The following is a 13869-nucleotide window of genomic DNA, read 5'->3' on the forward strand; positions in this document are numbered from 1 at the left end:
CCCACACAGCATCGGGACCTTTTCTGGCAGAGAGATCTTCCTTTGATCAAGACTCATTTTTAAGTTTTAAATGATTCATTTCAGTGTTTTCTGAGTAAATTCTTTAAATAATAAACTGTGTTGGCAACTGCTGGTTTAGCCGAGGCCACCAGCGGTCGGGGCAGACTGATGGGTTAAAATGAAGGTCAGAGACACTGTCTACAAAGCGGTGGTAATGGAATTTGGTGAGGATGAAGTGGGAAGGTGAGAAATGATCATGGCAAGGGGCTCACATGGCGCACATATTTTACGTGGCAGAACGGTCCAAGCCTGAAAGGAGTTTTTCTCAGTGGCGGGGGGGTGAGGACAAGGGCCTACAGAGTGACACCACGAGGCCGTAAACACGGTGAACTGGGGCACGAGGGGCCGAGGACAAGGTGCTGCGGCCTGTGGGCCGGGTTGGCTCCCAGGTGCCCAGGTGCTGCCTGCTTCGGCAGGTGTGTTCCATAGGGGAGGCCTCCTCCGGGGGGTTGGCGGGGTGGGTTTTCCTGCTGCTCTGGGGGGCTCCCCCCGCCCCCGCCCCGCACTCCGCACTCCGCACCGTGGGTCTAGCGAAGGCGCCCGCCGGTGCTTGGAGCCGGGAAGGGCACTTAGGATGATGTGCGGCCCCAGCGCTATGAATAATAGCCACTCTTCCCATTTCTCTCTCTGAGGCACGTGGCCAGAGAAATAAGTAGGGGAGCATTTATACGCCGTGTTCTCTCTGTTTCAAATCTAATCCATTAAGGAGTCTGGTCTCTCACTTGTGCTGGCTGGAGTGCTAGGACCACTGGTGGGGGTGGCCTGGGGGGTTCCTCGTCTTCCCAGGCCCCAGCGGCAACTCAGGGGGGCAAGCCCAGCCCACCCTCCCCCATACCTGAAGGATGTGCTTGTTGTCTTTCGTGTGCAGCACAGCCGAGACGGTTGCCAAGGAAATGCCAGGCTTAATCTCCATGGGCACCAGCGCGTCTGCAAGCTGGAAGCAAACAGCGGTCTCAGCTGGGCTCACCTAGCGTGAGGGACGAGGTGCTGCAGCCGCGCCATCCGAAGTCAGCACCAGGAGGCCACACGGGGAGCTCCCGGGTGGCCGGTGATGGCCAAGGCCAGCTTTCCACAGCCACCAGCTCGCTCGCAGTGCCGCGCCCCTGCCAGCCCGGTGGGAAAGGTGTGGCATCTGGCGCCGTGAAGCAGAGCCATTAGTGACCGCCATTCCTCCTTTTCTTTTCTTTTGAACTTCTGTTTATATCATTGCAGTCTAAAATGATCACATGATTTTAAGGAAGAAAGAAGGTAAAAAAATTTAAAAATACCTTTAATCAAAAATACATTACACATACAAGAAAGAAGGAGGTAAGAGAAGCAGAGAGAAGGGGGTGGTGGCGGTGGGTAAACTGGGCTGAGAAGAGGAGGAGAAGGAGCCTGAGCCCAGCGTTCTTTGGCCTGTCCTGGGTGCTCTCCCTGGAGGCGGCCCATGACTCTCAGCAGCCACCTTGCGCAAGCCTGTGCTGTCGCATGCTGGGACCCAGGGTGCTGACCCTTCTGCTTCACCCTTTTGTTAGTCAACCCCCAAATGATGCACCACCAACAGCCTGCCACGGGCTCGTCACCCGAACCGCCACAACCTCACATCCACCTTTCAGGTGGCTTCCAGACCGCTCCTGACACTTCCACAGGACCTCTCAGAAACCGCTAAGGGCTTCTCCTTACTCAGAATACCTATCAGGTGCCGACTTTCCATGCCGGCCTCTGCCTCTGACCTCATAACCACTAGGTGACTAGTGTCAGGCAGGCAGGACAGGACAGCAGCATTTGGACTGAGTGAGCTAATTCCTCGAAATCTGACTTCTCCTAAAGGTGGAACACCCAACCATCTCTTTCCCTACCACCCGAGTCTGATGTGCACCCCTTCTCCGAGGCAGCTTTGGAGCTCCCTGACTCCACCACTGGCAGCGACGTGTGATCTTGTGAGAAGCCCTCGCTCCAGGGTTGAGTCGACTATCACTCTGACACATGTAGACTCTGAGCTGTCCAAGTCTCCTTTGTGTAAAAACAAAAGTGAATAAATATGCAAGACTCCATTTATGTAACTATGAAGATCAATATCCCATGGACAGAGGACGCCACTTAGGATATTTAAAAGGAACGTGAGAACTGTTTCATGAAATAAGGAAGCACACACAGCATGAGTGTGAAACGCTCCCCCCGGGAGACCCATGTCTGCTCCAGGCTCCCGACAATGCCCGTCCGTACGCAGCCTGGCAGCACTGGCCTGGGAGGTGTGGGGACGGCATTGTGGGGACATGGGCAGCCCTGTGAGTGAGATCTAAGACTCCGAGGGATGTCTACCCAGAGCCCACAACCACCACCACTCAGCTCAGACACGTCCGCGAGCGGGGGACGCATCCCTCGCTGCCCAAGACCAGAGAGAGAGTTTTCCCACCAGAACACATCCATGAGGGCTGGCACATCAGGTCGCCTGTCTTGCACTTACAGGGACAAAGGAGGAGGATTATGAGGAAGCTGCAGAGGACACACTCTCATTTGGGGGAGAAATAAGCATTCCTTAGCAGTAGCAAAACCTGAAGAATGGTTTTAACCCCTGCATCTCACGCAGGCCTCTCCCAGGCAAAACTCAATGATGCTTTTAGTTCTCTCTACATTCCGTATAAGGACAAAGATTTCTGTAAAAGAATGTTTCTGAAAGCATGATTTATAATACAGAAAAAGCAGAAATCATAAATGTCCACAACTGAAGGAAGAGTTATGAGATGCACTTATGATGTTAACATCTGTTACTTCATTACCCGAGAAATGAGAAGGCTCTGAAGACCCCACCTCCCCTCCCAGGTCCTCGCTTAAGAGTCTTTCTGTGGCCAAAAGACAGCCACTTCTGGGACAGTCCTCTTCTGAGACTCAAGTGGAAAGCCCAGGTTTGACCATGAGAGAGAGAACGGCTCACCTCTGGCATGATTTCGATCTTCTCATAGCGACGCTTGAAAGGCAAGGCGAGGACCTCGGCCCGCCGGTACGACATGGCAGGCGGCTGGCAGTCGATCATCAGGTCCATCCGGTGGGACTGCGCGGGGGGTGGCTGTGTGTACTGCTCGGGGCAGACCACGTGGAGCGGCTGAGAACCGACGGGACAGGGGTGGGTGAGGGCGGCAGCCCAGCCATGGCCTCGTGCACGCATGCTCAAACGCACCACTTTCGCGCCATCTGACCTCCCCTCCTCTCAAACCCAAGTAACCGGGAGCAGGACAGGTAAGCGCAGTGCGGGGAAAGAAGAATAAAAATTTCAGGGCAAAGCCCTCAACTGCCAGCCATGTAGACTAGTGCCTCTATTTGCATTTGTTTTTATTTACTATTTTTAAGGCACTTTGATGGTGACTTCCATGGGTCTACTCTCAACTGGTCCCAAGTCCCTGGAGGGCATAGTCTTGTCATCACACCCACCGTCACTGACTGGTGGGGACAGCTGGTGGCCAGTGGGCAAGGACTGCTGACTTCCGGGCTAGTCTGGTGCTCCGGGGTTGGGCTTTTTTCTGGTATCGGCAGGTCCGCTGGTTTCCGACAGTGGGCACTGCTCAGGTCACACACTCAATTGTGTAGGACAGACTGAATCAGAGCTTTTTTCCAAAATACCTCTCTTTGTTATTTTGAGAGACAAAATAGTAAACTAACATCTACTTGGGACAAATACCACGCAACTGAAAATTGACCCTGGCCGGCGGTCCTGAATCACTGTATTGCCGCTGCTTTTGCTTAAGAGCCTGGAGCGCGCCTCACGTTCCTGGAAGGAGGCCTTCCTGCAGGCCACCCAGCTGCGTTCAAAACAGCGCTTGTTCTGTTGGGCTCATCCTTGTTCTCTTCCTGGCCTGGGTGGTATGTTGTAACTCCTCTCAGAGCCAGCCGACGGCACGGTCTCAGCCTGAGGCCTCCAGCCACCTTCCCCCCTCCTCCCGTCCCCACTGCCCCTGTCTTCCCAGGGGATCCACGAGTGCAGCACTGCTGTGGGGACGGCAGGGGGTGGGGGGGGGTGTTACTTAGTCAACTCTCTCTACCCGCATGCTGACGCGTACACGGTGGGCTACTGAATTGCCAAACTGGCCCCAACTTATCCACTGCTCTGATCATGTCTAGAGAAAGCCCATATTCTTTCCTGTAGGGCCAGCAAGCGAGGGATCACCATTAGCCATGATCTCTGCATTCCTGAGGCTCTTCAGCTTCCCATTCCTTGCTACCCTTCCTCAGAGTTCTGTGTTAGTGCCTCCCAACCCGAGGCCAAAGATTCTGGGAGGAGGAAAGCAAACTTCTGACCTGGGCTGAGGAAAGTGAAGGGAGCTAATCATCCCTTGCTAAATTACTAGGTGAAGCGACAGGAGGCGTGCCAGGGCACTGTGGTGCTCATTTGAGCTCCCGAGGCAATGGGGAATGAGAAACCTTCCTCTGGCCTCGCTTCCTGGCCAGTCCCGAGCAGCCTCCCCACGCCCACTATCGGACATGCTGCCGAGCGCTCGCTCCCCACTCTCCCTCTCAGTTCTCCTGCTGTGCAGACAGCCTTCCTTTTACCGACCCCTTTACCCAACTACTTCTGCCCTTTCTCTATGGCAGAAAGTGCAAAAGGAAAAAACAAACAAAAGCAACAAAAAACCAAACCAAACCAAACCAAACCTCTCATAAAAAGCAAAGTAACCCAGTGTGTGGTACTGATCCACATGTACAACAGGGCCCAATCCAGGTCTCAGCTAAACTGTCTTTTGGCTCCATGAGGAGGTTTCTAGAATGACTTTTTTGAGGGGAGAGGGGGCAACTTGCTTTTAACTGGACACAGAATTTTCTCATCAAAAATAATAGACTGTTTATGCCTTTTTTTCCTTCCACTTTTGATTTCTTTAGAACGGAAAGTTGCTTTCCGGGTGTAAAGCTCAGTGCTGTGAGGGGTAACTAAGAAGCAGATGCATGAGAAGTGAGCCCGGCAAGAAATGCAGCAAGGCAGCCGGCCCTCACCCCACAGATGCACGAACCCCCCGGCAGTGACAGGGCCGCGCAGGGACACCCGCGAGGGGTCCCTTCCTTACCTGCACTTCCTTAAGCAGCTTGGACACTTGGATGAAATTCAGCCGTGTATCAATGGGGCAGTAAATGCATTTCATGGCCAAGGGCTGGTAGGGAGCCAGTGCTTCCAGGTAGGAGAAATCGGGTTCTAATGAGAGCACAAAAAACAAAATGTGAAATGCACACAATGGAGTTGCCGCCAAGTGAGGAGGCGGCTGGTGTGGTTAAGGCCAAGCAGACGGCCGCACGGTCGGGAGGCTGAGGCAGTGTAAGGCCGGTGGGAGCCGGGTTCCTCATCACTGGGGAGGAGGTCTTTCCACATAAGGACAAGGAGAGGCCCGAGTGAAGAGCGCAGGGTGGATGCAGAATTGGAGGGATGGGTGTGAGCTCAAGGCTTCCAACATACAGAGACAGAGGAGATAAACAAATGGTAACTAAGTAAATGGGGGAGAAGGGAAAGCTCTTCTTTACGACAAAAGGCCAAATAAAGGTAAAAGAAACAATGAAGGTAAAGGAAAAAAAAATCACCATTCGGCAACCATCACAGTAATAACTTTTTCTGACCAGGATCATCAATAGATGCTAAAAAAATTAGATAGAAATCTGGGGAAGACAAGGATATGTAGTCTCAAAGTGTCCATCTCCCCCGACCCCCAAGATAATGATTACATATAAAAATAGTGACCTCACAGTGGAGAAATCTGGCACAGGCCATGTGAATCGAGTGCTCAGAGTTAACACGCAGGGATGAGACAAGCCACACACCACCTACTTGACAGGATGCCCCAAGAGTAAAAGAAAAGGACCCCGGCCCCACGTCACCATATGCTTCTGCTGCGGCCACTGTGCTCCTATCAGCCAAGCCCCCGCGCAGCCCTCATGGCCCATCTGTTCCCTCCAGAACCACTCACCGCAGCCTGCTTGGCAGGGACAGTCAATTCACTCGAGGAGGCTGTCCACCCTGAGCCAGAAGAACCAGCACATTTCTGGTGTGAAAAATAATACTCAGATTCCCAACAGCCTGTGCGCCCACGAGGACATCACTTCTTACAGCCCTCAGGCGTACACTCACCTGTCCCACTAACTTATCCAGTGCATTTGGGAAAACTGATGGAACTTCCAGATTTTTAAACTACTCCCCATCCAGCAGCTCCTCTTTCCCGAGAAGAACACCCCCAAATGAGGCAAGCATTTGGGAGGATGACAGACTCCCTTTTGACGTGGACTATGTGAGCTTCAACTGTGCCATGGATGTAATGCGATCCGCAACAGGGGTCCAAGACTCCTCTCTGACACTACCAGACCTCACAAATGACCTAACGGCCATTCTGAAAGCCCCTCAAAACCGGTTGAGATTTAAATTCATTGTTTCCAAGGTGGTCATGGACCATCACACAGCCCTTGATTCCTTCCTAGCTGAAGGAAAATTCATACCATAGCCAGTGCCCTAACTGTGCCTGTGTAAACACTGTACCCACTGTCCTATCAGAGTCAACAACTCCTCAAAAAGAATAGGAGAGACCCCCGCTTAGTCCTACTACAATGTTCTCCAGATTGCCTCCCGCTTAGCAAAACTTGGCAATGGTGAGGTTCTGGGTACCATGAGTCTGCATCTTGTGGCCTGACGTCCTCTTGGCCAAAGGGGCCCGGGAAAGAGAGAAGCAGCCCCTGCCAGCTGCTTTTCTGAGCTCTCGTGACCCTTTCTACTAGGCCTTGCTGTTAGCCAGAGCCGGCCGATCACTCACAGCTAGGCCACGGTGTTCTCCTGCTGGACATACAGTTTCACAGAGCATTCACACCAGACACGGCCACTTGTGACCACAATGGATCAAGACAACAACAAGAACCCTTCTGTAATCATGCCTGAACACAAAACCACAACACTGTTCCAACCCCAAAAGAAGCAAATATTACCCTATTCTGGCTCCATTCTTCTTGCCTTCTAGATAAGAATTATTAAGATACTCAGTCACATAACCACTCCTGTTTCCTGACAGCAGCCAATCCAGAACAATGTCCCACAGCTGTGAACCCACCTCAAAATCAGCCAACACAAGCCCAAATCCGTAGTTCTTTTCAACATGCTCTGAGATGCCTCCCACTTCCCCATGGTATGCGTCCTTCCCAGCTGCAGTGAGTCGTGAAGCCAACTTTGTTTGACTAGTCATGTGGTGGAGGCCTCTGGCACTCCTCACCAACAGGCTGAGCCCAGGGAAAGGCCCCAGTGTCCATGATCCTAAAGCGCTGGGGATGGAGTAGACTCCCTTCCATCATTCAAGTCTTAAAAGCAATGAGAAAGAAGTCAATTGATAACTTTCTTAACAGCTTTTATGTGCCAGGAACTACATGAAGTGTCTTCTTATAACATTTCACTAAATGCACAGGGCCACTCAAGGAAGGAGCCAGCAATAACGCCATTTGATGAGGAAGGAAATGAGGCTCAGAGACATGGGTAACTTGGCTTCGGTTACAGTCCATTGGACCAGATTCGGATCAAGGTTTTTTATTTCACTGCCCATAAGATTTCCAAATCCCAAGGCTGACTAAAGATCTAAAATTGATAAAATAATAGAGTGATTAAGTAAAACCCCTGCTTGACCTCATGAAAGGATCTGTTCTACTTCGAAGGGTTTGTCTCCAGAAGGAAAACTGTAAGCCAGGGAAAACTATAACCAAAGGGGAAAGGCCCAATTCAGGAAATAATTCCTAAAGGGTAAAACAAGAGTGGTTACTAGAATTATTGCCATTCTTGAAACAGCATACAAAATCCTCACAAAAACATTTCAGTAGAAATCTGCCTCAGGGAAAAATCTCCAAAAACTGCTATGAAAGTTTTGTCCAGTATAGTTTCCTAACAATCCATCTTGCTCTAGTCCTACTCCTTCCCTTGTGGTTTCTTCACCGTTGGTATCTACGACAAATGAGTGTTCATATTTCTCTCTTACTGTAAAATTCGTCCGTTGGTCTCCATTTGGTCGGTGTGTTGAGTGATGGTCCCAGGGGAAAGGGCAAGCTTTTGTTTGTTTGTTTACCTGTAAATATGACAGTGTTGAGACTCGACTTCCCCCAGAGCTCCATGAAGTGGACCACATCCCCAAACCGGAGGGAGGGGTGCCCGGTGAACACCACGCACGGCTGGCGGAAATCACTGCTGAAGTCTCCGTGGAGGCTGGGGTAGTGCTTCAGCTTGTTGGTCTGAATGAGCTACAAGATGTACAGAGAAGCACACGGAGAGACGTCAGTCTGTGCAGGCAGAGGCAAGAACCACACAGCATGGCAAAGGGAGCAGAAGGAAATTAAAAATACAAACAAATCTGATTAATATTTGTCAAAAACGGACATTTTCTACCTACAAGGTGACTTTCTGAACAGATGAGGCCTTCTGGTACATAGTAACCTACTCAGTGGATACTTCTGTTCAGGCTGTTAAGGCCTGATGGAGTCTAAGTCTTCCTTTAGAGCTTCCTGACACCCCAAGCTCTGGCCCCAGAAGTTCCCAATATGAGTTATTATTTGAAGTACAAGTAACTTTCCCAAAACACGTGAATCACTAAGTTCTGTCAACAATAAACACCTCACACAAGGAAAATTATTTAGCCGCATAGGACCACCTCTTGAGAAGTTGCAGCTGTAAGTTACTGCAGCAACTTCATAAAGACAAAGGCCAAATTGGCTTTCAGAAATTTAGATGTGACGTGCTCACAACACAGAGCTGTGGGAAGATGTGGGCCATGCGCAGCTTCAAACTTGTCTCAAAAGTGTATGCTTTGAACTAAAAAGATCTCCCTTCCAGCACAATACCTGGCACTACTCTCCCAAAGTCATGCCCAACCCAAGGCAACACCACAGACAGCAGCCCCACACGGCGTCCTCTGACATGGCTCAGGAGCTCTTCCTGCTGCCCCGGCCGTGCCCTCCCCCCCACTCCAGCACCAAAAGGTCAGATGACAAACACCCAGACTTCAGAGACCCTACATACCTGCTAGGTCTAGATCAAAGGGAGTACTGCCCTGAGATATTGTCTGATGGATAAAGAAATGGTCTGTGACACAACTTAATCCTGAAGCAACCCATCATGCGTAAGAGGGGAGCCCAGTCAACAACCCCAACTCCAAGTGAAGTCACCCCAACAGTGAGATGTGGCCACAATGGGACAACCCCCAAATGGAAGCCAAACTCTCTTCACTTTAAAGATTTAATCTTTAATTCAGAGAGACTGCTTTTACTAGTAACACTGCGACACTGCCCCGGAAATCCTAATCAGGTGTCCGAGGTTGGATGGGACATGCATAGTAAACATGGAGCAAACGCTGAATTCCCACCTTCCTGCCAAGTTATATACAAGTAAGCTGACATTCTTTTTATAACCGATCTAGCCAAAATCATTCCTTGTCCCAGTTAAATAAGGGTGAGCACTGTCTAAAAGACTAAGCCTACTGTATCCATTGCTGTCAAGGAGATGAATGGGATTCTAAGAATAGCAGTGGGTCTTTGCACATAACTTAAATCACTTTCTAGTCATTACCTACAGTTCCTGAAGTTCTTTCTTCTGATCAATGCACAGAAACTAAGATAAATTCATCTCTTTCTTTTTTTTTTTTGCCAATTGGATCTACCTTTCCAGCTGACTTACTATATTTGAAAATCCAGAATTACCACTGCACTTCTTTAAGGTCTAAACTGCACAGGCAATGAAGCTGTAGGGTAGGAATTCTGTAAATTTTTTTTTTTTTTTTATCAGTACTCAGGGCAGAACTGTATTTTCTCATGGGCACTGGTCACAGTACCCAGAGTCAACTCCATCATGCCCTAATGTTGGAAAGTGCATTTCAGGAACCCTGTTCACGCCACTATGGTCTTTTCATATTCATAACTGTAAACAGGACAAAGGTCATCTGGGACATATGTGGGTAAGAACGGACAGCAACACTCTTAGAAAACAAAGAAAGGCTAATTGTTGATGGGGGGGGAGAAAAAGAGACTTTCGGTGGTAAAATCAGCCACAAAATATGTTTTGCCACACTTAATTTTCTTTTTTTTTTTTTAAGATTTTATTTATTATTTGACAGAGAGAGACATAGTGAGAGAGGGAACACAACCCCGGGGAGTGGGAGAGGGAGAAGCAGGCTCCCTGCCGAGCAGGGAGCCCGACGTGGGATCCCAGGACCCTGGGATCACGACCTGAGCCGAAGGCAGACGCTTAACGACTGAGCCACCCAGGCGCCCCTTAATTTTCTGACATTACTTCATTTCTAGCCTGAATTTCACTGCGGTAATGGCAGAGCTTGTAAATACCGTGGCTACTATAACAGCGTGTGGACTGAAAAATGACTTTCTCAGAAACTGCCACGTGGAATTCTGGTTCGGTTAAAATCCTCCGGAGTAGGAATAAGTAAGAATAGTACGAGTTGTCAAGTTTTAAATAGTTAGCAGGATGTTTGTTGCAATTTTCTCAGAAATTCCCCTTTGCCCTTTTCCAGTTACTGTTGCTCCATCCCTACCTCCAGGGTAACCACTGTGCTGGCTTCCAATACCATAGATGAGTTTTGTGTTTTTGAACTTGTATATAAAGAAAATCACACAGTGTCTACTCCCTTCTGTCTGACTTATTTCACTCACATCGTGTTTGTGAACTGTGTTTACACGACTGCATGTAACTGGAGTTCGTTCATTCTTACTGGTGTAAGATATGAATATACCACAAAATCCACTAGACTGCTGAGGGCATTTGGGTCTATTTCTGAACTACTACTAAGAGCGCTCTCAACATTTCTGTGCATCTTTTGGTGACATACCTATGTATTTCTGTTTGGAAACAAAATTGCTGAGGCAGAGAGTATGTTATGTGTTTAGCTTTAGCAGATACTACCAGTTTCCTAAAGTGGTTATGCCAATTTAAACAACCTTTTAAAAAATATAACAAAAAACTGGGCGTAACTCTTTTGTCAGATAGTAAGAGAATGGTTAAGTATATTACAAAATGTCCATATGATATGCTCCAGAATACTAGGCAGCAATAATAACGATATGAGGCACACAGAAAAATGTCCATGATACACTATTTGGTGAAAAACATAATGAAAACAAAACTGGGTACAAAGCTATATAAAAACACTCATCTGTTCTATGAGAAAGGTATAATTTTTCCATTTTTAAGAAAGAGAGGTATAACTGACATATAATGTTGTATTAGTTTCAGCTGTACAGTATTTTATCTATTGTGAAAAAATCACCACAGTAAGCCTAGTTAACATCCATCACCATAAATGTTACAAACTTTTTTCTTGTGAGGAGAACTTTTAATATCTGCTCACTACAGTCACCATGCTGTATATTACATCCTATGACTTATTTATAAGTGGAAGTTTGTTCCTTCTGACCCCTTATTTTCTAAAAACTTAAATGTTATCATTTTCATCATTAAAGCTTCAAATATATGGTCAACATAACTAACTGGAAAGAAGACTTTACACAATAAATAAATCTGTCATTATGTAAAAAAGTTAGCAGTAGATGTTAGATAAAATTCCTCACCCGGTCAACAGAACAGAGGTAGGTTATGAACTGCAGACACATACTGGTACTATAATGTGTTAATAAGAAGAGAGAGTAGTGAATCTTGAGTTAGAGTACTTCCCAGTTGTCTCACATGGGAAACAAAGGGCTATATGAGCTTATGTAAGGATTTTTTAATTTTTATTTTGAGAGAGAGAGAGAGAGATAGGGAGAAGGAGAGAGAGGAGGGGGAGAGGGAGAGAGAGAGAATCTTAAGCAGGCTCCATACCCAGTATGGAACCCAAAGAGGGGTCTCATGACGCTGAGACCATGACCTGAGCCGAAATTAAGAGTCGGACACTTAACTGACTGAGCCACCAGGCGCCCCAGGATTTTTTAAAATCCAATGACCTACTATCTCCATCTCGAACCATTTATCTACAGTTTTTCTTGCTCTGACCCAATAATGCCATTTTCTTACCTCTGCATGAGGAAAAGGTGGTTCTGGGAGATACACCTTAGTCTGTTTGTTGTGACAAAGCCTTTTAAAGAGGAAAAGCAGATGAGCATGTTAGGTAGAGCACACAGGGGCGTTTGCTGCCACCTAGTGATAGCAGCGCAAACACTAAATACTAAAGGTTACTTAAAATCTTCCTGTTAGCGAATCTCGCTGTGACTAAAAGCCAGCGTCGACAGAGTATTCAGAACATAAATGTCTTGTGTGCATTTTTTAACTCTTAAAATTCCTCAATACATTTTTGCCTTAAAAAATAAGCCTGTTATTTTGGAATAGTTTTAGATTTACACAGAAAAGTTGCAAAGACAGTCCAGACTTCCCTTGTGCCCTATACCCAGAGTCCCCTTCACATTAACATCTTACATAACCACGATCCGTTTGGTGAACAAAGAAATTAACATTACTGCATTACAACCAACTAAATTCCCATTTTGTTTGGATTTTACCAGTTTTTCCACTAATGTCCTTTTCCCATTCCAGGATCCAATTCAAAGTATCCTTTGATTCTATCCTATCCTAACCTTGCATTCGTTGTGATCGCTTTTGAGGACAAAGTGACAGGTTTTTTTCAGACACACAACTTGCTGTTTTGCACACCCACTAAGCAGCACTGGTAACTCAAACTGGAGAGCAATGAAGTATCTCAGTCTGGAGACACTGTGAATGTTTTAGGTAGTCTATGCTCTTTCTTGGCCAGATCTGACATTTAAAATATGGAAATGTCTGAATAAAGCAATTGTGGCAAAAGTTAACAACTGATAACTCAAGAGTCATGGGTGTTCTGTAGGTTTGGCATTTTTAAAAGTTAGAAAAAATATATGTAGTGATGTATGTTTGTTAGAGCCCATCTGTGAGAATTCTACTAAAATAGTATTAAAGTATTTCAATAGTTCTAACAGATACTACTTTGGGGGGAGTGGTTCAGGACTTCAGGGTTTGGGTTTTACATTAACTTCATTAATACTACTTTTTAATTTTTCCTACACTTCGCTTTCTTTAATCTTGATTAAAAAATCACTTTATATCTTTTTTGGAGGAAGATGTAAATATGGAAGGAAGATACTTTTGGAGGGTTACTTTATATTATATATATAGTTCTATACAGGAAGATAAAACTCTTAAACTCAGGAAGAGAGGCAAATATAAGATGCTCATTTAAGGTTTCTTAGATTGTTGCAAAGGATATTATGCTGCCTTAGTTAGCATCAATATAGAAAACTAAAGTATTTCTGTCAAAAAAAAAAAAACAACCAAAACCAAAAACCTAAATGCCTTGTGGTATCCTGGACTAGATCCTGGGACTGAAAACAGACATTAGTGGAAAAATTGGTACAATCTGAATAAAGACTGGAGTTCAGCTAGTAATAATATGCTAATGTTCACTTCTTAGTTTTGGCATGTGTATATGGCCACGTAAGATGTTAACATCAGGGGAAGCTAAGTAGAAGGTATATAGGAGTTCTCTGCACTATCTTTGCAACTTTTTTGTAATCCCAAAATTATTCCAAAATAACAACTTTATTATTTAAGAAAACAAAATCAAAGACAAAATCTAAAGTGCCAAGATGGGAAAAAATGTCTGCAGAAATATAACAAAAGAATAGAGTTCAGATAAAATGGTAAGAGAAGTATAACACCTCTAATATGTAAAAAGGGGACAATTTACAGAAGCCAAAAATCTTTCTGGAAAGCAATTTAGATCTATATAACGAACATTAAAACATATTTATACTCTTTGTTCCAATGATTCCACATTTAGTAATTGGCCTAAAGCAGAAAATGCA

The 13869-nt window shown here is 46.4% G+C and overlaps 1 protein-coding gene across 2 annotated transcripts in view; it reads right to left on the reverse strand.

The window, feature by feature from the left end:
- The window catches only part of INTS9 (integrator complex subunit 9), a 106218-nt gene that overhangs the window by 2465 nt on the left and 89884 nt on the right, over positions 1–13869 (reverse strand). For both annotated transcript variants that reach the window (XM_081810617.1, XM_081810621.1), the window contains exons 11-15: positions 12050–12110; positions 8106–8277; positions 5097–5221; positions 2978–3145; positions 896–994 (exon numbers count right to left, since the gene is read on the reverse strand). In XM_081810617.1, coding sequence (XP_081666743.1) covers positions 896–994; positions 2978–3145; positions 5097–5221; positions 8106–8277; positions 12050–12110 — 625 coding nt within the window. The remainder of the gene's footprint in view (positions 1–895; positions 995–2977; positions 3146–5096; positions 5222–8105; positions 8278–12049; positions 12111–13869) is intronic.

This window comes from Leptonychotes weddellii, chromosome 2 (assembly GCF_054177405.1).
Source record: "Leptonychotes weddellii isolate Sample4059 chromosome 2, ASM5417740v2, whole genome shotgun sequence".
In the NCBI taxonomy this organism is placed as follows: Eukaryota; Metazoa; Chordata; class Mammalia; order Carnivora; family Phocidae; genus Leptonychotes; species Leptonychotes weddellii.